This window comes from Bombyx mori, chromosome 28 (genome assembly GCF_030269925.1).
Source record: "Bombyx mori chromosome 28, ASM3026992v2".
In the NCBI taxonomy this organism is placed as follows: Eukaryota; Metazoa; Arthropoda; class Insecta; order Lepidoptera; family Bombycidae; genus Bombyx; species Bombyx mori.
This window is the reverse complement of record NC_085134.1, coordinates 6,914,466-6,940,725: the sequence shown is the minus strand read 5'-3', so window position 1 is coordinate 6,940,725 and position 26,260 is coordinate 6,914,466. Positions and strand designations below refer to the sequence as shown.

Sequence of the window (26,260 nt, the reverse complement as noted above, 5' to 3'; positions counted from 1 at the left end):
AGTTACCCAACCGTCCCTAACTTGGATTAATTTCTGTACACGTTGCGAAAGTACATCCAAAACCTCAAATAGATGTTGCAAAGATAATGACTGTGGCCGGGAATCGGATCCAGGGTGCTTGGTACAATTGTCACGACCGTTGATCACTAGGAAAGTGGGACGAGGATAATTTAATAGGTCAGAGGCATTTTTAGCCAACATCTTCAGCCCACAGTCGTCCACTGCTGGACATATGCCTCTCCCAATCCACACCACTGAGCTCGGTCTTCGGCTCTCCTCATCCACCTCTTGCCCGCCACTCTTCGAAGGTCAACGCACCACCCAGCCAGGGGCACCCCACATTATGTTTTCTGTAGCCAACAGGGGCTGTATCAGACGTAAATATTTGGTATGAAGTAGCTGCTTAGCTTTCTTATAATAATATGTTATCTAATCTAATCAAATAATAATTTGTTACTGGTGGTAGGACCTCTTGTGAGTCCGCGCGGATAGGTACCACCCTGCCTATTTCTGCCGTGAAGCAGTAATGCGTTTCGGTTTGAAGGGTGGGGCAGCCGTTGTAACTATACTGAGACCTTAGAACTTATATCGCAAGGTGGGTGGCGCATTTACGTTGTAGATGTCTATGGGCTCCAGAAACCACTTAACACCAGACGGGCTGTGAGCTCGTCCACCCGTCTTAGCATAAAAAAAATTTTGCCCTCTAAAAAAAGGGATAAGCGCAGAGAAATAACCCGAATTAAAAACTTACACATAAAATTTACTAAAATCTCCGATTTGAATCCACTCATACAACGAACTCTTGATATAAAATTGAAAGAGCCGTGCCTATCCTAAAGTACTCTCGCTACACATCCTTTGAAGAAAGGCCTGTCGTGAGGGGAATCCATTTTATTTTGAACAATATAATATTTCGAGACGATTATTGGAAACATGAGTGATAATAACATCTTGTTTTCTGGTAAAATTGACAGAAATTTTGACTCACGACTCTCCTTTACTTGCCAGCTACTGAGCATTTTATTGCCTTTTATTTTCCTACCTACGCTGATAGCCTTGAAAGGCTATTTCAGCTTCATCCTAACGTGTAGGTGAGCTCACAGGGCTCAAACCGGAGAGTTGCTAACACTGGCCCTAGAAAGAGCAGTGCTTCGCAGAGTCTACCACCGGATCGGAAACGCGACCCATTGAGAAGATCCGGTGAGATAGATCAGTAGGCTTTATTGCCTATAAAGATTATTAGTATTCGTCACACTTAATCGTGAATTTTCTCAGTAATTTATGGACATCAGCAATGGCAGTGATACAGCCATACTGTTGCTAGTCACAAATGACGCTTTCCAAGTATTGTTTAAAGAAGCACATTTCTCGAGAAAAAACCCTTAAATACTTACTTATGTCTCTTTACCAGAATATAAACGCACGTTATTGAGCATATAATCAGCAGGATAGAACTGCATATGATTACTAGCATGTTAATGTCAAAGTATTCTGAAGGAGGGCCGATTGTCTCTGTAACAAGTTTTAAGATTAAGTCAAGTTCATTACAAAAACCATCATCATTACACATCTGTTGCACAGATATCAATTGATTTAATTAATGAGTGATTTTGTATTATCAAGAGCACTAAAAAGTAATTTTCGTATTTTTTTTATTGCATAGTTGGGTAGACGAGCTCACAGCCCACCTGGTGTTAAGTGGTTACCAGAGCCCATAGACATCCACAACGTAAATGCCGCCACCTACTTTGAGATATGAGTTGTAAGGTCTCAGCTTTTACAGTACAACTGTTGCCCCGCCCTTCAAACCGAAACGCATTACTGCTTCACGGCAGAAATAGGCGAGGTGGTGTTACCTACCCGCGCGGACTCACAACCAGTAATTACGCAAATTATAATTTTGCGGGTTTCATTTTTATTACACGATGTTATTCCTTCACCGTGGAAGTCAATCGTGAATATTTGTTGAGTACATGATACTTGAGTACGATAGTAGATTTTGTTTGTTTCTATTGCTTAGATGGCGGGCTCATGCGCCATTAGGTGTTACTTCATTACTGAAGCCAAACACTACGACGTGAAGACCACCACTCATCTTTAGCTAAAGGTTCCAAGTCTCAGTTTTACAGACAACGGCTGCCTCACTCTTCAAACCGAAACGCATTATTTATTCGCGGCCAAAATAGGTAGAGTGGTGGTACCTACACGTGTAAACTCAGAACCATTACTAATAAAAGAATCTTATTTTTCACCTTCTAATGATAGAGCATATTAAGAGACGTGTACAAGGAAATCAACCATGTAGACTATGCAAGCTGTTATTCGTCCCGGTACGAAGGGTAGGGTAGTCGAGTTTTTTTCCTCCCTACGCTGTTCGCCTTGAGAGGCTATTTCAGCCTAACGTATAGGTGAGCTCACGGGGCGAAAACCGGAGTGCTGCTAACACTGGCCCTAGCAAGAGCAGTGCTTCGCAGAATCTACCACCGGATCGAAAACGCGATCTACTGAGAAGATCCGGCGAGAAACTCAGTGGGCTGTGCCTATGGGTTAATTCGCACATCGATCCCTACTTCGCAAGCGACAGGTTTGACGAGGACGGTGATCGGTGCTTGTGGTACCTAAAAGCACAGTTAGTGGATCGGGAGGATCCGTAATGACGTGTTTTGGGTGACGTCGACTATTTACCAATCGGTCTACAGGATCACGAGGTACTCGATACATTTCTACGATACGATTCGAACTTCGACCTAAAATCTGAAAGTGGCTGGCGACATTCAAATTGTGACTTCTACGGGCCCAAATAAACCAATAAAGACCAAGAAAGAAAAAATATAAAGGTCGCTTTGCTCTATACGATTGCATGCGTTACCTTATCCCCCCTTTAACATGAATGCTTATTAAAAATCATCTATTCCAAACTTACCACCGAACAACGTAGAAGTCGCATAGTTATAAATCGAAGTGGCAACTCCCGCTGAGTTCTCGACGGAAACCCGAATCTGGTACCACTGGGCGGCATTCAAATCTCCGATCACGAATGAGTTCGGCTGATTTAGTATCGAGGACATGTAATTCCATTGTTGTTCTATAGGAGGCTGAAAAAAGTCGCTGATTGCTTTAAATTCTAAACTTGTGGAGAGTATGTCACGGAACGTAGCCTTTGAGATTTTAGTCTGGCAACACGGTCTTATGAAAAAAGAGACTTGTCAAAAATATGTCAAACGAACCGGTTGTAGCTTTTTAGTTTTACTTAAGTTAATATTGTAAGTGTGCCAAATACACGGTCATATGGAAGAAAATGTTGTATTAATCGATAACAAGTATTCTCCCTCAAGATCTGTCACAGAGTACTTAACGGTAGGCAGCGGCTTGGCTCTGATACTGTACTGCTGATGTCCATTAGCGATGATAACCACTCAGCATCAGGTAGGCCATATGCCCGTCTGCCTAAAAAGGCAATAAAAAAATAACTTATTCGGAACAGTAAGATCCTCAAGTAAGGTACTCAATTATCTTCTCACTTCATAATAAAGGCGAAAACCCTAGCTTGGGGTGTTAAATGATTACCATTATACTGTCAAGGTCAATGGTAAGAGATCTCGTGAACGAGTCCCCATGCGCTGGACTGATCAGGTGAAAGACCTTACTGAAACCACACTTAACGAGTGCGTGCGCCAAGCACGGTAGGCAGCGGCTTGGCTTTGCACCTCTCATTGCTGAAGTCCATGGGTGACGGTAACCACTCACCATCAGGTGGGCCGAATGCTCGTATGCCTAAAAGGGCAATAAAAAAAAGACCCAGTTCGTAAACTATGGAAAACATATGTCAAGGCTTTAATGAACAAGAATTCCACATGACCACGACTGCTCTACCAAGAGCATGATGATGATGATACTGTCAAGAATATTTTTCGATCCACTAGTGCGTTCGTTTCTGTTTTATGATCTATTAAACTATTTGAACTTTGTGCAGTTGATGTTAGTGTTGATTACTTAATGAACTTTGATGTAGATATTGATTACTTATTGAACTTTGATATAGATGTTGATTACTTATTGAACTCTGTGCAGTTGTTATTGGCACTTGCGCAGTTATTGTTTTTGTTGCTTGCACTATACTGATACCTTAGGACTTATGTCTCAAAGGGGGTGGCGCATTTACGTTGTAGATGTGTATGGGCTCCAGTAACCACTTAACATCAGGTGGGCTGTGAGCTCGTCCACCCATCTAATCAGTCCAATAAATAAAAAAGACACTGATTCATCAAAGATATAAATTAACCAAAACAATTTACTGTTTCATTATTTACAATCTATACATATAAATAAAATTAGAGTGTCTGTTTGTAGTATTGAAATAACCGCTTTTTACTACATGTGTATGAATATGTATTATATTACAAACCACATACACCAAAATAACATTTTTTACAATTTTTGTCTGTCTGTCTGAGACATTCACTAATAGGTAGCTGATGATATAAAGAGTAACTAAGGCAATTTTTTTTTAGACTAGCTTCGTCCCGTGACGCCACCCGCAGTTATTGTCGTACCGCGCGCAACATGGCGGGACTCGCTTATCAATAATAAAATTGAATGTTTCCGAAGCGAAGCGAGGGCGGGTCGTTAGTCTTAAAAAGCATTGTTGAAATTCCGGTATCGTAGATAAATTTTACGAACAATTCCAGTATCCACTCGTCTCCAACTCTTCGAACCGTACTCCCGGTAATCGACTTCGAATCTTGTGATCTCGCAGCCGTTGTCGTCCCATCCGCTGAGCTGTATGTATATGTGGGTAGCATTGCTCCAAAACCATTCGGTGCTTGATGGAGCAATAGGCACTGGAAGATAATTTAGGAAAATTCCAAGATACAGATTTAGTTACGGCCCTTCTAGTAAACTGACCTTTACTGGTGGTAGGACCTCTTGTGAGTCCGCACGGGTAGGTTTTTTTTATTTTTTATTGCCCTTGTAGGCAGACGAGCATACGGCCCACCTGATGGTGAGTGGTTACCGTCGCCCATGGACTTCAGCAATGCCAGGGGCAAAGCCAAGCCGCTGCCTACCGTTTAAAACCACCACCCTGCCTATTTTTGCCGTGAAGTAGTAATGCGTTTCGGTTCGAAGGGTGGGGCAGCCGTTGTAACTATACTGAGACCTTAGAACTTATATCTCAAGGTGGATGGCGCATTTACGTTTTAGATGCCTATGAGCTCCAGTAACCACTTAACACCAGGTGGGCTGTGAGTTCGCCACCCATTTAAGAAATAAATTTAAAAAAAAAAAAACTAACTTAACTACCTTCGAAAACAATCAATACTAAGTAAATTGACAGCAACTAAGCTACTAAAATTGGTACACTAGATTATTTAGAACAAGTCGTAAAATACACAAGAGTGAACATTCAAATATTAAAAAGTTATAGGAAGTCAAAGAATTATTACAAATAAACAATTGAATTGAAAAGCTTATAATCATACACGGCGATAACGATCTATGATCCGTGAGGCCTGTGATACGTGCCTCAAAAACTGTATCAAGCATTTGATCTAAAAGCCACAAAATACTGAACTCACCACCACCCAAAGTACTGGCGTCAAAGTAGGCCGGCTGTGAAGACCCAACGCTATTAGCAGCGGTGATCCTCAGAGAGTACTTGGTACCGCACTTTAGTCCTTGTAATGTGTACTCTTGTATCCCTTGCAGCGTCGTCCCACGACTGGACCAAGCGTCCTGCCAGGAACCGTCGGCTTCTTTCCACGTCAAGTTGTAACCTAAATAATTATTTGCTTTTTTGAAGTGAAACTTCTTTAGATCATCATCATCATCATTATCCTTCATGTTTTCTTCTTCCATACTCTTCTATCATATACCATTTCTTCACTCACTCCCCTCTTACCCATATCGTCTTTCACGCAATCCATCCATTTTTCTTAGGTCTACCTCTTCCTCTATATCCTTCCACATTCATAGTTAACACTCTCTTACCAACCTCATTTTCGCTTCGTCTCATCACATGTCCATACCATACCAAACGCGCACTCCTCAGCTTCTCTGTCACAGGTGCCACTTTCAGACTTCCTCTAACATATTCATTCCGTATTCTATCCATTCTCGTTACTCCACACATCCATCGCAACATTCGCATCTCTGCTGCATGCAATCGCCTTTCATCCGAAACTTCTTTAGAATCGTTGTGATTTCAAACTCGATGAAACGAAAAAATAAGTCCATAGAGACACAAACACATAAACGTATAGGATTCAGCCGGCGAGAGAATGAGATAGAACACATTAGACGTTCTCGGTCTCCTCTTTGTGCGACTCTTCGTAGCATCCCCCCTATCGTCTACTAAACATTGTCCTTATGTATGCTCCTATGTAGTGGACACTTCTACCATGTGTGACTTGCACACACACAATTTTTTTTTTTAGGATCTATAGGAAAATGAGCCAACACTCAGCATCTTTAGATAATATTGCAAAATTCTCAACATTGCTGCAATAATAAATATAGTTAGGAGCTATAGCCTTTTTAACACGTTGACTCCCATGTAGGTCACCGGTGCCCTACGCGGCGCACTGAAGTAATTATATCGATATCGATTTCTGTTACTAAACGCCTGGGCTGCCTAACTTTGCCTTCTTTTGTTTGTTAATGTACGTTTTTTAATCTTTTAGTCTCTTAAACATAGATTCATTCTCAGTATCTTCGGATTCGTCTTTCTCAGAGTCTATTAGATATTTATTTATTTTTATTTATTTATTAGGCACACAATACACATCCAAAGCTAAAAAGATACACAAAAAATAACAACAAATAAAAAAAATCTGGCTTGCAACATAAGCCATATCCGCACGACTAAACAGACAAATTTTAATGTGCTGAGTTTGTACACAATGATTGTTCATGACGATGGTGAAGAAGAAACCGCGCATGACAGAATTATGATAGTTTTATTTATTTACTTTTAAAATACATTATATTATTAACAAATGTGTTGACGCGTGTCACGCTGCTGGTCGACCGACACGAATCCTAGGCCGAGGGCGCATCTTCCTCCCGCTGCCTTCCCCCGTCCCCTCTCTCGCCCTGAACGTCGTGAACATCCTCCCCCCCCTTGGAAGCTGAGGTTCCAAGGAGCTCATAGGCATCTCCTGTGGGCAGAGCGCAAATTTTTGTTAACGCTCTTTTGACGATGCCCTTTGACGTCTTGATATCCACAACTCTGCAGATTCCATCAGGTCCATAATACATGTGGTGAATTCGTCCTAGGATCCATTTCATTGGTGGAAGTTGATCATCCTTGACGACTACCATGTCTCCAATTTTTACGTTCCGCTCGCCATTCTTCTGCCATTTTACACGCTGCTGAAGCTCACACAGGAACTCACGTGACCACCGTGTCCAGAACGTTTGTCTCATACGTTCTAACTGCTGGTATCGGTTGATCGATATCCTGGTCGTAGTTGGAGCCGGTAACGACGATAATGGACGCCCGATAAGGAAGTGCCCAGGTGTTAAAGGTGTAATATCAGAGGGGTCCGCTGTCATAGGTGTCAGGGGACGGGAATTTAATATTGCCTCAATTTGAGAGAACAACGTTGTTAATTCCTCAAAGGTCAAACCGTTATTTCCTGCTACACGTTTTAGATGAAACTTTGCGGCTTTAACGCCAGCCTCCCAGATACCACCAAAGTTGGGAGCGTAGGCTGGATTGAATTTAAACTCTATGCCCTCACATAACCCGAAATCAGTAACGGACTCATTAGCGGCTTTAAGCATTCTTTTCAATTCATTATTCGCCCCAACATAATTTTTGCCATTGTGTGCGTGGTTTACCGCGCCTAGAGATGAACCGACGTAAGCAGAGCATGAATGCATTAGTGCTTAGTTCACTCACGACCTCTAGGTGCAGAGCTTTGGTGCAAAAGCAAACAAAGAGACACAAGTAGCATTTGCTTGTTCCTGCGCCACGGCCTTTGCGATTCAATATAAGGAAGGGACCTGCAAAATCGGTGCCACAAGTCTCAAACGGAGCAGCTGGGTTGACACGAGGATCAGGTAAGTTAGACATAATCGGTTGTATATTTTTGCCTTTTATTTTGGTACACTGTACGCAATTATTATTTGTCTGAGTAGATTTATCCCTCCAGAGAATCAATTGCAGATGGCGCTGCGACTCATCGACCTCGATTTGTCGGTACATTTTTTCTATGTCCCCTGTGACAACAAATGCATTATAACGAAAACGTGACAAAATCGAAAACAAATCGTCCTGTACTACCGGCCCTACTAGCTGTATGTCATTGAATGACTTACCGCTCGTGGTTTTACATGAGCCATCGAACACGACGCGCATAGGTGTAGTTTCGCTTTGATCACGTGTCACAGGGTGATGAGGTAAATAATACCCGAAAGGAGGACTCTCGATTGGTGATAAATGGCCCAACCGTTCATACTCATGAATAAAAGCTTTATATTTTTCTTTCAAAATCGGAAACTTGTCGAGTTTTTTCTCTAAACTAAAAAATCTACATTTAGCAGTATTGAAAGAATCACCCAGAGCTCTATCAGGCGACTCACTCAAAGGCATCAGTACTGAGAATCGACATTCCTCAGTACGCTTTGTATTTTGTAAAAAATGAGATTCACATACCTCGTCAACCTTTGAGAACTTCTGCCTGTTAAGAGGGGGTAATTCCTCAATCTCCCAAAACCTAGAAAGAGATTCATTTATATTTCGGGAGAAATTACAAATTTTGTTATGAACTCCTGAACCAGAACCTACACCAGTTGGCCCAGATATCAACCAACCTAATCGTGATTCTTGGAGAGTAGGCTTATTTCGCCCAAGCTTAATCTGATGACCATGAACGATCTCCCAGAATACATCTGCCCCTAACAATATATGAATATCAGAGGGATTAAAAAAGCTTGGATCAGCCAACTCAATGTTTGCAGGTAAGTTCAACGTAGACGTGTCTATTTCCACGTTAGGTAAGCTATTTGTTATATGTGGTATGACCAGACAAGATACCATCATGTGAAAAGAATTGACCCGTGATTGCATTTTTATGTTACAAACTTGTGATGCAGCACAGACTGCGTTATTAATTCCCAATACTTTCATCGGATTTTGATGAGAAATAGGTAAGTTAATCTTTCTTTGTAGTTCTTCCGTGACGAAAGACGCCTGGCTTCCGTTGTCGAGAAGAGCCTTTACGAGGTAAGTTTTATTACTGTTCGGATCAACTATTCTCACCTGAGCGGTACAAAGCAACACTTGACCAGGCATCATCGCAGACAGCGACACCTGTTCATTGGCACTACCGCCTTGAGAAGACGAAGATGGGCTAGGTATATTGTTGTCTATGTTCACAGTACCATTCTCTTGCAATTGTTTATGTAATAACGAGTTGTGTTTCGCATTACATATCCGGCAGCCTTTCCTGAAGCAACGAGAGGGACGATGACCAGATTTAAAACAATTAGAACACAATTTATGCTTATTAACTAGGCTCAACCTTGCATCTACATTCTTACTTTTAAATTTATCGCACTCGTAAAGAAAATGATTTTTTGAACAAATAACACACGATTTCGACGATGAATTTGCAGCAACAAAAGCTTTGGTATATTTTGGTTCTTTACTTTGAACGTGTTTATCTGTCTTTGGTTGTTCAGTTTTACAAAAGTGTACAGTTTCCAAAACATCAGCACGATTACGTAAAAATTCACAAAAAGATTCAAGAGAAGGCGGCTCAGTCAAACAATTCCTGTGCTCCTCCCATTTGCGACTTGTGGCGCCATCTAGTTTTGTTGTCATCATAAAAATGATCAAAGTGTCCCAGAAGGAAGTAGGTTCCTTTAGGGTACCTAGAGCTCGCAAGTGTTTTGTGAAATAATCAATCATATAACGCAGTGACTGATGGGACTCCCTAGCAATAGGTTGAAATGAAAACAATGCCCTTAAATGATTGTTAACAAGAAGTCTTGTATTGTCATATCGTTGGCAAAGTAGGTCCCATGCTACGTCATAATTTTCCGACGAAAACTCAATTGATTTTATCACTACCGCGGCACTACCTTCCAACACGGACCGTAAATAATGAAATTTATTTATTTTCGGAATTGACTCATTTTCGTTTACCATAGAACGAAAAGTATCTCGAAATTCCAACCACTTCAAATAATTGCCGTCAAAACTAGGCAAATTTATTGTTGGCAACTTAATATTAAGAGATTTAGATTTGGATTCAAATGAATTTAAAGAACCATCGTTACGATTAGTTTCATTCAGTTTTTGAGCGTCTATACAGCTCTCAATAATATTCTGCGCTTGTACGATTAAGGAACAAAAATTATTTTCCATTGTTTCCCTTTCTTGTAATTGCCTTTCTTGTTCTAGAGTATCCTCGCTCAATAATTCAATTTTTCGTTGAACTTCATCAAAAACGGTCAATAGGTTTTGAAATCTTTCTAGTTTAAATTGAAGCTCATTAAGCTGAACCTTATGCATAGCTTTAGAATCAATTGCTTCTGTAATTTTCATATACTTATGAAAGGCAGTTACTCTTCCCCTAATCGTACCGCGTTCCTGAATTAATGATTTCAATTCCGCCATAATTTAAAGTTGCAATAAAATGGGCGAATAATAAATCAAAAACAATTACCAGAAACGAAGTTAATAAATGTTAAATTAAGAAACCAAACCATAAAGGCCGCTGTAAGTGTTCTACAGCGGCAGCCAAGTCGCTCAGTCCAGTCCGTCACTGATCCCGTCTTACGCTCTCTTTGTTCCACTTCGATTAATATACGCGCAGTTACTTTGGTTGGGATCCAGGGGCTTCCTTGGCGACTCGGATAGCTGGAATAGTCGGCAAAAAACTAATGAAATAGCTGTGTATACAATCATGAACCTATATATTTTATACATAAATCACAAATAGTGCAAAAAAGCTATTGAATAAAAAGCCGTAACTTATTCCAACAATTAGCATACGAAAAAATATTTTACAAAAAAATAACAGTTAATGACACATAGTGCGAAGATTCGTAGCAAAAAATGTTTGCGTGTGTGCGGGTAGATACAATTTCATTCCCCGGTAGCAATCAGCAAAGCATCAAGAAAAACTTACGAAAATTATGCAAAATATATCATTAAAATAGCAAATTAATTACATTAAATTATTAGTAAATTAAATTAATTACTTATTGATTACGATCGCATATTGCGTCGATAAACAATAACAATGTGGGTATATTTGAATTACACAAGCAAGCGTTCTGCGACAAAATGAGGCAAAATTCCTATAATTAAAGAAAATATAATTGAAAATTGGCTACTTCCTTGAACGAGCTCAATGCAGCAGTAGATATGACAATCCAACAGCTGTGCAGTCGTCAGGTACGAGCAATCCAACAACCAACATTAATGGGCTATTTTTCTTTTCGCCTTTACGTCACATCACGTCCGATCCGTCCTCTCAGAAGGTTTCGTCTTCAATTCACGATCACGTCGGGGTCACCATTTTCTGTTCATGACGATGGTGAAGAAGAAACCGCGCATGACAGAATTATGATAGTTTTATTTATTTACTTTTAAAATACATTATATTATTAACAAATGTGTTGACGCGTGTCACGCTGCTGGTCGACCGACACGAATCCTAGGCCGAGGGCGCATCTTCCTCCCGCTGCCTTCCCCCGTCCCCTCTCTCGCCCTGAACGTCGTGAACAATGATCCTTACCACTATACAACAAAAAAACACGATAACGAAAATCAATCTAACTTATAATCTATGGAAATAATTTTACTCACAAATTACTTAAACAATAACACTACTTATCTCACTATTAACATAGAGGATACTCTTGAACATTTTTTTATATAAAGTCACTAACCTACAAGTAATTCCGGTGCCTTAATAAGAAGATAATTTTTTTTTTTTTTTTATTGCTCTTGTAGGCAGACGAGCATACGGCCCACCTGATGGTGAGTGGTTACCGTCGCCCATGGACTTCAGCAATGCCAGGGGCAGAGCCAAGCCGCTGCCTACCGCTTAATACTCTCCACAAGCCTCGTTTGAAGAAGGACATGTCATAGCGCTCGGGAAACACCGTGGAGGGGAGCTCATTCCATAGCCGGATGGTACGTGGCAAAAAAGACCTCTGGAAACGCACTGTGGATGACCGCAGTGGCTCCAGGTAGTATGGATGAACTCTACTCCGGTGGCGGGCGGTGCGATGGTAAAAACGAGATGCCGGTATCATCTCGAACAATTCCTCAGAGCACTCCCCGTAGAACATACGGTACAGAATACAGAGGGAACCGAAGTCCCTCCGCAGACCCAGAGGCTCCAAACGATCCGTGAGAATGGGATTATCGACAATCCGAACGGCCCGAGATTAAAGAGAGAAACTTGTTGAGAGAAAGAGAGAGAGGCTTGTCCCAGCAATACGCGTAACTTACTGATTTTCTGCGCTTTTCCCGCTATTTTTCTAGGAGGATCCCATTGTAATTGTAGAGAATCCTTATGCGCTGTAATCCTTAAGGTCGGAGGCTCTGGCGTCGGTAGTACTGTCACTTCATACGAAACGGAATCAGAGCCGTATAGATTTTTCGCTAGGCATGTGTAGTTGCCACTTAGAGTTTGGTCGATATCTGAAAAAGATAGTTTTATACACCGTAAGCCACTTATTGAAGTTATACTTCTTTTGGCTCGTTACGAAAAATTTATAAGACGGAAATTTTACGATCCGCGCGCACCGTGACACAAAATTAGCAGAATGAAGTTGCCCACTAAATCGCTCATTGCAATACGACCGACGTAACTTGGCGAGTCTGAGTATAGCGGCAGGTGAACTTTCCGAACCGTACCGAGAAATACCGAATTTATACGATGTCAAGAAAAGGGATGTCCAAAATGCGTGCTTGAGGATGTTGTTTAATCAATTTTTTTCCAATTGATTAAAATTTTAATAAAAAAAATATATAATTTAATAAAAATAAAGTATAACTTCTTACGCGCGTACATAAGTACACGCACCCTTTTTTTATTATTTCGACAGGTTTAAGGCTATTTGGCTTTTTCAAAGCGACATTTTTGTAACTTTACAGTTTGTTCTTGCATGTGAATTTTCAACCTGTATCTCCTTTGTGATTTTGGGTGGTTAGTGACTTATGCCGTTAAATGATGAAATACTGTTAAATGATTTAGTTTTTTTTTGGAACAAAGTTCCTTATGGGACGATGCCGAGGGGTACCTTAACCGGGAAAAAACGTCCGTAACGTAAGATTTTTATTATTAATGCACACAGTGTACGACTTAACTTTGCAATAACGTACAAATTAGTAATGAACATAGTGTACGACTTAACTTTGTAATAACGTACAAAAAATAACATATTTTTTTATCATTCATTGACCACGATCTCAGAGCGTTCGTTTGCGCAATACACTAACTCTTATGCAAACAACCGTGAATGAAGTGTACCACAATAAGTTCGCACGTTACCGAATGGCTGTGGGTTGATGCGAAGCCTCCAGTTTTATTTTCTTCATACCTCGAATAGAACTTAAAATTAATATTTTTATAATAAGGAACTTCGTTTCTTTTTCATTATTTTTTTAATATTAAATTGTCATCGTTCCTTAATAAGTATGCCAAATTTCGAGTTAATCCGAAGTTTTGAAGGGGGTCAAAATCGTGTTCAAAGATTCCGTTGCAAACATACATACGTCTGAAGCTAATAAAAGCGTATTAAAAGTGCAGTCCTTAACATACCTAACTATATAGTTGCCGATTCCAATAAACATCAGCGACTTCAAGGGCAGATTCAACTCGTTGCAAACTAACTTAAAAGAGGAAAAAATACGTACTGTTAATGAGTAAGCTGTCATCGTGGTTTCTCGTGTATCTAGGATGATGGGTTATGATGTGGTGGTGTCTGTACCACACAGTACGTGGCGCCGGTACGCCCACACAAGCGCACGCCAACAGCACAGAGCTCCCCGCGCCTACTGCTACCCAGCCACCCAGTGATGAGACTCCTGCTACCACTGGATAAAACATAGCGTTTAAATTTGCATAATTACTGGTGGTAGGACCTCTTGTGAGTCCGCACAGGTAGGTACCACCTTTTTTTATTGCTTAGATGGGTGAACGAGCTCACAGCCCACCTGGTGTTAAGTGGTTACTGGAGCCCATAGACATTCACAGCGTAAATGCGCCACCCACCTTGAGATATAAGTTCTAAGGACTCAGTATACTTACAACGGCTGCCCCACCCTTCAAACCGAAACGCATTACTGCTTCACGGCAGAAACAGGCAGTGTGGTGGTACCTACCCGCGCGGACTCAGAAAACATCCTACCACCAGTAAAAGTGCCTATTTCAGCTGTGAAGGGAGGGCCAGTCATTGTAAGTATACTTGAGACCTTAGAACCCATATCTCAAGTTGGGTGGCGCATTTACGTTGTAGATGTCTATGGGCTCCAAGAACCACTTAACACCAGGTGGGCTGTGAGCTCGTCCACCCATCTAAGCAATAAAAAATTAATAAGAAAACGAATATAATTTTAGTTTCAATAATGTCCTTCAAAGTTTATTCAAGTAAAAAACAAACCTTTAGCAGATAAATCAGCATGGACTCTCCTACTCGGAGTTCCTTCCCCTGCCGTTGTATGGGCACGAACGAACACCTCGTACTGTCTCCCAGTGATCAGTCCAGTTATAGAATAGGATGACTCTCGTGTCAGTGCGGATTCGTGTGTCGCATCCACCCTATAACTCTGTGGAGCGTTGGTACTGAAAGGTAGAGATGCAAATGTACGCCAATGGCTCTATTTTTTTATATGCCTATTTCTGCCGTGAAGCAGTAATGCGTTTCGGTTTGAAGGGTGGGGCAGCCGTTGTAACTATACTTAAGACCTTATATCTCAAGGTGCGTGGCGCATTTACGTCGTAGATGTCTATGGGCTCTAGTAACCACTTAATAGGTACCAGGTGGGCTGTGAGATCGTCCACCCATCTAAGGAATAAAAAAAAACTGCTCGTCTTTTGTTGCCTCTCCAGTATTACGCTACAGTAAACTATTATTCGGTATTTTAATCCTAGTAACAGTAACTGGTCTTAATAGATCTAACCATAAGATTAAAATATAAAGTAGTTTGTATTCTTGTGTTGGTTGAAGGTTAAATATACTATATTTTCAATAATTTAACATTTATACGGAAGAACTCAGAAATAAGCTGAATTGAAATTAGTTATTTTTTTTTTATTGCTTAGATGGGTGGAAGAGCTCACAGCCCACCTGGTGTTAACTGGTTACTGGAGCCCATAGACATCTACGACGTAAATGCGCCATCCACCTTGAGATATAAGTTCTAAGGTCTCAAGCATAGTTACAACGGCTGCCCCACCCTTCAAACCGAAACGCATTACTGCTTCACGGCAGAAATAGGCAGGGTGGTGGTACCTACCTGCGTGCACTCACTAGAGGTCTTACCACCGGTAAATTATTAAAATATTAAGAAGTAGCTTTATGATAATTATTTCTTTAAAAAAAAACTATTGTATTTTAAATATCCGGTTTCCATCACTGAAGCAAGACGAAACTAATTTTTAAGCACAAATTGTTCCTTTGAGTACGATAAACACACAGCTTCGGTCGGGAAATATATAAAATCAGTGTGGCTTTGTAATATTTATATCTGTATACAACATTTAACTTAAGGTAGGCGGCGGATTGGCTCTGCCCCTGGCACTGCTGAAGACCATGGCCGACTGTAACCACTCACCATCAGGTGGGTATGCTCGTCTGTCTACAAGGAGAATAAAAAAGTCGGTTGTCTGTAAAGTCTGTTTACTGACGATAGTTGAACGTGACAACGTCTTAAGAAAATACTGATAGAATGGTTTCATTATTCAAAAGAAAATTTGAATTTTATTTGTTTGATAGATATTTTGTATGGACAATTGACACCACGTTCACTTTTCACTGAACTTCATACTTGACGAAAACATGTAAATGTATTATTGTATATATAGCAGCTGTCCGCGCGGATGCATCGCTCACTCAAGTAGGAGAGAGACAGATGTCGAACGCTGCCGAACGCGGAGGCCGATTGTGCCTCTTTGTCGCTCGTTGCGCGCTCTCGCTTGCACTTCAAGCCTTAAATGGAACGCCTCAGAGCGAGGTAACGCCGCATGAGTCATGTTTTTTCATGCGTGCAGCCGGCTCCATCGAATTATAAGACGTTGTCACGTCAAAAAAAAACTTACCTAGAAACTGGCTTAACGTGAACAGTGTAATGCGTGATCTCGCCATTCGGTTGCTCTGGCCTCTTCCAGCTGACGAGCAAGGATGTGGATGACGATACCAGTACTTTAATCAATGGAGGAGGCCCGGGAACTGTGTTATGCAAAAAGAAACAGCAGAAAACTGGCCGTAAATAAACAGATATTTTTCGGATTTAACTTTAGCATTTTTTTTTATCTGTAACAAAACTTGTTTCTATATAGATTTTATTGAATCAATGTTACATAAGTACACAAAACAGTTGTGTTTATCTTATTTACTTGCTATGACAAGTGGCATTAGCAAAACATGCTCTTGATTTTGCAAGGGTTCTCCCTTTTAGATACGTAAATTAAGAAAGGAATCAAGTGGTAGGGCTCTGTTAATAAACTGATGATTGACCTGCTATGAACGAATGATAGATTAATTACTAATTTGTCAGATGTGTGAAGAATATCCTATTTAAAAATGGCTAGTTATCAATATTTGTAATTTCAATTTTGTTTTCAATAGCCAAAGCTATGCACATCAATATGGTTTTGCTGAGTGCACATACTATTTAGATTGCAATCCAGATTAGATCTAGGTACTACTTGTACGATTTAGCTAATATGTACTGTAATGATTGTAATTTGTTTTGTGCATTAAAAAGTAAAAAAAAATTTTTTTATCTCAAAATGTCACATCTCGCTATCTTCTTTAATTTTGTTATTTATTACATATTTATCTGCTAGTTCACTACGACTGGTGGAAGAGCTTACCCGACTCAGTCTGTAAGAATGTTCTAACATCTACCCTAGCAATATCATTTCTTCGCTAAATGAAGATTTAGAAGCACCGGATCGGAATCGCGACACATTGAGAACATCCAAGAAGAAGCTCAGTGGATTGTAACTTTTATTTAATCTATCACCGGTTACTAAATTTTTGGCAACAAACGTAATAATGTAATCTTCAATTAAAATTTTCTACTTACCATCCTGTAGCGTAATACAAATGATTGGATAAGAGAATGGTCCCAGTCCGTAATTAGAGAATCCTGCTACTTTCACTGAGTAATTCGTGTATTTCAACAATCCCTGGATATACAACTCCGTGTGCGGTGTGCTTGTGTTCGACCACAAACTGTCTGTAATAAGAGCTAATTTAGAACTTATAAATATAGAAGTAACTGTAGAAACTTTATATGATAGAGAAGTATAGAAGGAGAAAACATGTTGCGCCGACTCCAAATGACTGGGAGAAGGGCAGGAGAATGATGATATGGTTTTTGCAACAAATTTAGTTTCAATTAGCCGAGAAACTTACCTTCAGTACTGTAGTACACGAAATAGCCGAGTAAAGAACTTCCACGTGAATTTATCTGTTGCCAGCTGACTCTCAATGACGTGGATGAAACTCCTCTGCATTCCACACCAGATGGAGCTTGTTCTGGCGCTGAAATTTCATAAAAATAGCCTTTTAGAATGCTTAAATAAAAGCGGCTCTACTAAATAAAATTAAAAAAATGTTTATTTTAATGTAAAAATATACAATCTGTTTTCTTATGGCGGGGATCATGGCCTCCTGGATTTTTTTAGCCGCGCATGCGCGTGATGGAACCAAAGGTTTCGCCACAGCCTTTACCCATCCCAAAAGGTGATTCTAATCAGTTGCCTAGGTATAAAATTTATTCATAATTATATTTCGGAAGACCTACCTCCTTCTCTAGTCGTTTGATAGACTGGCACAGAGAATGGTCCGTTCCCTGCTGAATTAAAAGCACTCACTGAAACTCCGTACCTGAAATTGCACCTAGTTAATGAAAATCTCGCCTAAAATTGCATCACACTAGTACTAAATAAGTACTAAAATATGGCGCGTAATTATGGTCATAAATTTTTTCAAAATTAGTTTTTATGTCAGTTTTCCTCGTTAATAAAATATTCGTGTAATTAAAATCAAACCCGCAGAATTATAATTTGCGTAATTACTGGTGGTAGGACGTCTTAATGTGAGTTCGCACAGGAAGGTACTACCGCCCTGCTTATTTCTGCCGTGAAGCAGGAATGCGTTTGGGTTTTTATGGTGGGGCAGTCGTTGTACTGTAAAAACGGAGACCTTAGAACTCATGTCTCTCAAGGTGGGTGGCGGCATTTACTTTGTAAATATCTATGGGCTCCGGTAACCACTCAACATCAGGTGGGCCGTGAGCTGGTCCACCCACCCAAGAAATAAAAAATATACATAAAAAAAATTTTTTTTTTTTTAAACTACCTTATTTCTTAGCTATGATAATCGTTCGTGAACCACTGCTTAACGTATTTTTTAAGAGCGATTGATATATCTCCCCCAAGGCTTTTGTAGTATCGCAACATTCGATACGTGCACACTGGGCGTCTTAAAGTACAGATACTTCACTTAAACAACTCACTTTCATAATGTCATTAAAACCGTACCTCACATTTTTTAGTAGATCACCCAGAACTGTTTCCTGTTTTCCGTTTCTTGCGATTACTTTTATTATTTTCGTTTGAGCCTCATTCGGAACTGTAATTAAACAGGATTTTTCTATATTTTTTTGATCACTAACACCTATCTTCATGCCATTCAAGACCTAACATTCCTAAGGAAGGCTGACTTTAGTTATCAATTGACGCATTTGATCTTTAGCTATAGGTTGAGTTGATAATTCTTCACGGCTTAACGAAAAAATGCTTTAGTTTTAACCTTAGCCAAAATTATTAAGAGCAGTTTTGATTATTTTCCTCTAACCTTCTTATTGAAAAGCAATAAACAGCCTTTTCTTTCTCTTTTTACGCTGATAGCCTTGCGAAGCTATTTTAGTTTCACCTTGACGTGTAGGTGAGCTCACGGGACTCAAGCCGGGAATGTTACTAACACTGGCCCTAGCAAGAGCAGTGCTTCGCAGAATCTACCGCCGGATCGGAAACGCGACCCACTGAGAAGATCCGTCGAGAAACTCAGTGGGCTGTGTCTGTGGGTTAATTTACTCGTCAAGCCCTTCGTCGCAAGCGACGGGTTCGACGAGAACGGTGACCGGTGCTTCTGGTAGCTAAAAGCACCAATAAACAAAATTCTTATTTCAAATACAAATAATCTCTGGACCATTGATTTTCAAAGTGACAAATATGACATACATCCAGTTTCATTATCAAGAGCTGGTCTTACTGATTAAGGGTATCTGATATATAATAAAAGTTTCCACAAAATAAATGTAGACGACATTTGGGGTAGTGGAAACTTACATCCAGGAATTACTAAGAAGATCTTAAGGTTCTTCGAAATCATTTTATTTGGAGGTCTGGAACTCCGAAAAATCATTCCTTTGATACTGTTTTTGGGTCTATAAATTTTACAAACCTTTTATACGTAATTTACCTAAATACTATATAGTAAGTTCTGTACTAAAGTAAATTTTGTGAGTACTATATCGTTATTCTTACCTGAATCTCCGCTAATAAATGGCACGGCCTTTACGTGATATCCCTGTAAAGGTCCATTATGTGTGTCCCGGGGCGGTGACTGCCAACGAATCATCAGTTCTCCAGGAGAATCAGACTGTTGCACTTGTACTCCCATGGGAGCTGATGAGGGCGCTATAAAACCCAAAGGAATATCATCATAGGAGGGTTTTGAATCAGAAATGCATATTATGGTATATTTACAGTTTCTGCTGCTAAAATACAAAAATAAATTATCTAATTCTAAGACGTGACTGATAAAAACCGGAATTGGCCAATGAAACTAGATTAAACAAGATCTATACTGATTTATGACGAATTTTCACGATTTATTTCCTTCGCAGAGATGGGTAATAATATGAAATAACGCAATCACAGACCACTGAACTTCTAGATTGATAGCTAAATTAAGCTAATTTGAGGATATGATTGAAAGGGCGTGATTTTATCAAAAAAGTTCAGTAAAACGTTTTCTTTTTTTAGCTTACGCCCAAAAGCACACTTTATTTTCAGAACGCCAAACTTATTATATATTTTCTTTGTCTCCGAATGGTTACAGTCGGTCATGATCATCAGCGATGTACAGCCAACGATTTTTAAGAACAAGTACAGTCCTATTTTAAAAGGAACATGGCCCATAACACAGAGGATCTTAAATTGGGGCTCATTGGAGCGTATGTGATTTGTTACCAGTTATTTATTATTCTGATTAAACTAGCTGTACCCTCCTCTGGGTACCCTGGTCTGGTCCTCTTCTCTGGGCATTTAAAAATAACATCATTATTTCTCACCCCCACAAAGATTCTCATCATTAACGCCCCCGAAACTGGTGTACTCCTAATAAATAGTAGCCTATCCATTAGGTACATGTATTTTCTACATGGATACCAAGTTTCAAGTCAATCGGATGCACAGTTCGGTAGTTGTAATGGAACATCCGTAAAACCCACTGTAGATTTATACATATATTAGTATAGATAAGTAATGTTGCACTATATTTATGTGTGTGATCTAATTGTCTATTTGATCAGTAATTCTTTCAGACCCAAGCTGTCTTAACAGCATGGAGAGGAATTGATTACACACCTTCTTGCTGCGTGGTGAAATGAATGGGTTGCGTGTAAGAACTCAAATCTACTTGGTTTCCAGCTGCAACCCTCACCCGGTACTCCGTAAACGGTTGAAGTTCAGTAAGCTCTACAGTCTGGCGAATGAGGCCATCTTCTCTGTAAATTATTTGTGTTTCCATGAGTACATGACACAATAGCTTGATCATCTTCCGTTAATTGAACGTCAAAATGCCAGAATACCAAGGGCAACTCAGAGACTTTATGTTGAAGACACAACTAGTTCTCAAATCTGGAACTTTTTAAAAGTGATATAGTCATCACAACTTCAATATCAGTGCCGATTTGAGACAAATCTTAGAATTATCCTTCGCATATACAACAGCCTTTTTGAGCTGGAATAAATTATTAAATTATCGAGACAGACGTTGTACTGTTAAAATCAATACCTTAGAAATCTTGTCTCAAAGTGGATGGTGGCTTTTACGTTGCAGATGTCTATGGGCTCCAGTAAATTGCTGAATATTGATTTTGGGTAGTCGATTTCGAAACCAGTACCCAGTTTTAGCTGATTGAATAATTCAAAACTGAACAACGAATACCTGGTAACATTGACGGTCTTAGCTGAATCCCACATCATGAAGTCGTTGTTAGTAAACTGGACAGTGTAGTACTCCACGTGCGCAATGATCGTGTCCCTCCAAGACAATTTGGCTGTGCTACCAGACACGTGATCTAATTGCAATTCCACCGGAGACGACGGTGGCTCTGAAAAATATCACAGGTATCGAACTCTTGAGTGGACGGTCAAAGCTCTCACGATCGATCATCCAGAAGGTGGACAGACTTGATTAAGTCATCTACTAAGTGTTCCCTTACTGAATGTACACATACCGCCACAAATAGAGAGAGATGGGGAAGCCTCGCGAAAGCCGCAAACAAGCAATAAGACATAAGTAGCCACAACCACTCCGACAGGAATGAGAAGAAGAACCGAACTCTTGACTCGAGATTTTCAAAGTCGTCATTAAGGTCTTGAGGCTGCTTAATACAAGATCGACCACGGGGTCCTCACCTGTCTTTAAAGCATCATAAAAATCAGGCCGCTACCTCGTCCTTGTTTATTTCGTTTTATGATCATCGAATAATTTATAGGAAGTGGTTAATAGTTGATATCTGGGCTCAGTGGCGCAAATTACGAGAGAACCAAGTTCAGCAATGGACAAGTGTGGATGACGATGATGATGATGATGATGATGAGAAATAATTTACAGCAAATTCAACCCTTCCTGGCTGAGCCTTTGCTCGCCCTCCTGTCTTGATGAAACTGGAAAGACTTTCAGGCCACCGATAATGCTTCCTTCACAAAAAAACTTAGCAGCTGATACTAACAAACTATTCGTATATTTAACGAGTTGTAGACTAAAGAAGCGGTAATAAGAAAGTTTTGTGTGTATTGCTGTTGGTGTGTGTATAAATAAATAAATAAAAGTCCGATGTTTTTAATTGAGCTTCAACTAAGTTTGTACACTATTATGATTGTATTTTCAACGCCAAGACTATACTGTAGAAAAATATTAATAAAGACAAACAATAATTAATCTATACTCAATTTGACCACAGACGTCAAGAACAAAAGTTTCATAATAAATAGTATGCATGCGTGTGTGCGTCAAATACATGGTATGTAGTGTGTGTAATGTTTTCTTTATTGATTTAATGTATCTTTTATGCATTATTTTAAAAAAATATTAGCATTGTGCACTTCTTCTCTATATTCTCTATAAGTGTGGAAAATTTCACACTCCTCCATCCGCGCAATTTTCGTAAAAAGGGATACAAAGTTTTTGCTTCACGTATTAATATATAGATGTACGCTTTGAATTTTTATCCCAATTTATAAGTATTATTTAAATCCTGTAGTTCCCGAATAGGCATGTAAGTAGTAATAAATAAAAGCTCACCTAGAATATTAAGCCTCACATTATAAGCAGCGACGCCATAAGGATTACTAGCTCGGCATTCGTAGTAGCCCCGATCACGACTCTCCACGTAATTGATGTTTAGGACACTGCTCAGCCCATTATGCGTATTCGTCTCTGAGATTGTTATTCTGAAAAAATAAACGCATTTCGAAAAATTTCCACAATTGTCACCTTAGACAAAATTTAATTTAGCGCCATCTGTTGGCGTTTTCTTGGACTATTTCGATGTTCATATTCCAGTTGGTTCTGTATTGAATAAAGGTATGAAACTTTGATAAAATATTACACTTTTATAAGCAAATAGGGCCACCGAAAAGTAAGGTGTCTTGTAAGCCTGCACCTGTACCACCGCCCTGCATATTTCTGTCGCGAAACAGTAATGCGTTAGGGTTGGAAGGGTAGAAAAGCCGTTGTTCTATACAATTGTTAGACTTAAACCTCATGTTTCAAGGAAGGTCTCGTAATTTTTTTATTGCTTAATTTGTTGGACGAGCTCACATCCCACCTGGTGTCAACTGGTTACTGGAGCCCATAGACATCTACAACGTAAATGTGCCACCCACCTTGAGATATAAGTTCTAAGATCTCAGTATAGTTACAACGGCTGCCCCACCCTTCAAACCGAAACACATTACTGCTTCACGGCAGAAATAGGCAGGGCGGTGGTACCTACCCGCGCGGACTTACAAGAGGTCCTACCACCAGTAAAAAAAAATCATTCACGTAGTGATCTAAAATATCTACAAAAAATTCATCAACGAATACCTTGACGATGGAAAATCCAAAGGTTTGCCGTCCAAACTCCATTTGACTCTAATAGGACTGTCTCCGAGTGGACGACAAGAAATGGTCACCGGAAGTCCTGCCTTTGTCGTCAAATTAGCTCCTATTGATTCAAAGTGGACTGGTTCTGAAAAAAAAACGGTGGTCATAAAATCGGAAAAATGTAACCAGTACTCTACTTTTTATTTATTGCTTAGATGGGTGGACGAGCTCACAGCCCACCTGGTGTTAAGCGGTTACTTGAGCCCATAGATATCTACAACGTAAATGCGCCACCCACCTTTAGATATAAGTTCTAAGGTCTCAGTATAGTTATAGCGGCTGTCCCACCCTTCAAACCGAAACACATTATTACTGCTTCACGGCAGAAATAAGCAAGGCGGTGGTACCTACCCGCGTGGACTCACAAGAGGTCCTACCACTAGTAATTACGCAAATTATAATTTTGCGGGTTTGATTTTTACTACACGATGTTATTTCTTCACCGTGGAAGTCAATCGTGAACATTTGTTAAGTACGTATTTCATTAGAAAAATTGGTACCCGCCTGCGGGATTCGAACACCGGTGCATCGCTACATACGAATGCACCGGACGTCTTATATTTTAGGCCACGACGACTTCAAAACTTAACTCAACTGTAGACTTACTGTTAACGCTAATCCACAATTTCTTATTCAATGCTTCTCCTACGCCGTTCTCCACATTACAAGCGTACAGGCCTTCATCTGACAGAGATACAACCTCTATGATTAGAGTACCGTTGGGATAGCTGATCACTCCACCCCCGGCTAAATCCAAAACTGGCCTCCAAATACCAAGGGTCGCTGAAAGATTACATAAAACACGACCAAAATTAGATGAAAATGATTCAAAAGTTTTGTTTAATATCGGGGGTTTCGAATAACCAGATAAGATTTCAGTTTGAAAGGTGGGGCAGCCGTTGTAACTATACTTGAGACCTTAGAACTTATATTTCAAGGTGGGTGGCGCATTTACGTTGTAGATGTCTATGGGCTCCAGTAAGCTCTTAACACCAGGTGGGCTGTGAGTTCGTCTACCCATCTAAGCAATATAAAAAAATAAAAATTGATAAGTCATATAAAAACACAAAAAGTACTTTTTTGTTAAATCTTACTGTTTTACAGTGTCATTAAATTATGATTATGTACCCTCCGTTGTTGGAGTCGCTCTTAAGTCATCTGTGATCAAGAAAACATTAAAATTGGTTTTTTTTATTGCTTAGATGAGTGGACGAGCTCACAGCCCACCTGGTATTAAGAGTTTACTGGAGCCCATAGACATCTACAACGGAAGTGCGCCACCCACCTTGAGATATAAGTTCTAAGGTCTCAAGTATAGTTAAAACGGCTGCCCTACCTTTCAAAGCGAAACGCATTACTGCTTCACGGCAGAAGTAGGCTGAGTGGTGGTATCTACCTGCGCGGACTCACAAGAGGTCCTACCACCAGTAATGATATAACGACAAAAAATGCGAGATTAAACCGCTTATTACCGTTCGCGAGTTGAGCTAAAGATAGCTTTAATTATGTCTACATATCTGTAATTATCTTTAAATAACTTTAATCTATCTTTAGATAGCTTTCAAATTCTACAAAAACTACTCTAGGCGCAAATGAAGATCTTTTAAGTCAAAGTCAAGTGGAGAAAGAGAGTAGTTCTAAAACAATTCATACCGTCTCTTTTCATCCAATGTATTTGCGGGGTTGGATATCCATTCGCATTGCAATAGACCATGCCTCTTTGGCCTAATAGCAAGGATGTATTCGTTGGCTCGTCCACCCACTTTGGGGCCACTGAAATAATAAAAGAAAACTAAATGAGCACGATTTGTGAATACTCTTGATATCTATGTTGCAAAATGTTTATGTAACGTTCCAAAATCAACGAACTCAAGGAAATACCGTTACACCGGTAAGAGTAACGCCATCTATCGCCGAATAGTCGAACGAATATAGAAGGATCTAGAATGTTTGAGAATTACAACGCTATCTATTGACAGATAGCGGAAACTACGACTAGAGTGGTGTGGAATATTCTCGATAATTCTAGGAATGAGGTATCAGCTATAAAAGCGTTGTAGAGATGGCACGCAGTCAGTCAGTAATCGGAACTACTCGAAGCGAAACAGCGAACGGATCACCTGAAGCAAAGCGGAACAAGAGACTAGAGTTTTACAGTACTGTTGAGTGTTTTAAAGTGTTTGTGAAGTGTTTAAGTGTTTTAAGTGTTGAATACAGTTTTCAAGTTGTACTTTGGTGAAATTTTATTTATCCCGAACCCCAGCGCGTAACAATACATTCTTCAATGTTGGACTATGTAGACCCAAAGTTTTGTCTTAGACCGAGCCCCGAAACCAGATAACGTGTTTTAGTATAATGGTATTGCAAGCCATTCAAACATATTGTTTCCAGAGACACTAATTGTTGGGAATCCAATCGAAATCCTATCCTATTTATGCATTGCTAGAGCTCATATTTGACTAGACCTAAGGTACAATTGAACGGTTTTGTTAGTAGTTTTTAAAACATCAAGTCAACGTCTCTATATAAGCTGTATATTAAGAAATATCCTATGGGACACACGATTTATCCACTATAAATAATGTGGGACGATATCCAAAATATGGAGGTACAC

At 39.8% G+C, this 26,260-nt stretch overlaps 2 protein-coding genes across 4 annotated transcripts in view; both read right to left on the bottom strand.

Annotated features, from left to right (window-relative positions):
* Positions 1–26,260, bottom strand: part of LOC101736431 (cell adhesion molecule Dscam2) — a 137,337-nt gene that overhangs the window by 6,479 nt on the left and 104,598 nt on the right. Inside the window, exons 14-32 of the mRNA XM_012697694.4 lie at positions 25,300–25,419; positions 24,253–24,429; positions 23,587–23,731; positions 22,801–22,949; positions 21,439–21,604; positions 20,856–20,995; positions 19,752–19,904; positions 18,744–18,834; positions 18,005–18,087; positions 17,614–17,742; positions 17,282–17,434; positions 16,290–16,419; positions 14,632–14,813; positions 13,886–14,065; positions 12,476–12,667; positions 5,577–5,774; positions 4,681–4,841; positions 2,924–3,095; positions 1,395–1,512 (exon numbers count right to left, since the gene is read on the bottom strand). Of these exons, the coding sequence (XP_012553148.3) occupies positions 1,395–1,512; positions 2,924–3,095; positions 4,681–4,841; positions 5,577–5,774; positions 12,476–12,667; positions 13,886–14,065; positions 14,632–14,813; positions 16,290–16,419; positions 17,282–17,434; positions 17,614–17,742; positions 18,005–18,087; positions 18,744–18,834; positions 19,752–19,904; positions 20,856–20,995; positions 21,439–21,604; positions 22,801–22,949; positions 23,587–23,731; positions 24,253–24,429; positions 25,300–25,419 (2,839 nt within the window). The remainder of the gene's footprint in view (positions 1–1,394; positions 1,513–2,923; positions 3,096–4,680; positions 4,842–5,576; positions 5,775–12,475; positions 12,668–13,885; positions 14,066–14,631; positions 14,814–16,289; positions 16,420–17,281; positions 17,435–17,613; positions 17,743–18,004; positions 18,088–18,743; positions 18,835–19,751; positions 19,905–20,855; positions 20,996–21,438; positions 21,605–22,800; positions 22,950–23,586; positions 23,732–24,252; positions 24,430–25,299; positions 25,420–26,260) is intronic.
* LOC119630738 (uncharacterized) lies at positions 8,098–10,627 on the bottom strand. Of its 3 annotated transcripts, XM_062676818.1 has the most exons (3): positions 9,266–10,627; positions 8,660–8,720; positions 8,098–8,223 (listed from the first exon to the last, which is right to left on the bottom strand). In XM_062676818.1, exons 1-2 carry the CDS (start codon positions 10,625–10,627, stop codon positions 8,706–8,708), a joined length of 1,377 nt encoding a protein of 458 aa, XP_062532802.1. In that variant the 3' UTR covers positions 8,098–8,223; positions 8,660–8,705. The 3 variants fall into 3 exon arrangements, with proteins under 3 accessions (XP_062532802.1, XP_062532801.1, XP_037877095.1); XM_062676817.1 differs by having other exon boundaries at positions 8,660–10,627; XM_038021167.2 differs by lacking the exon at positions 8,098–8,223 and having other exon boundaries at positions 8,483–8,720.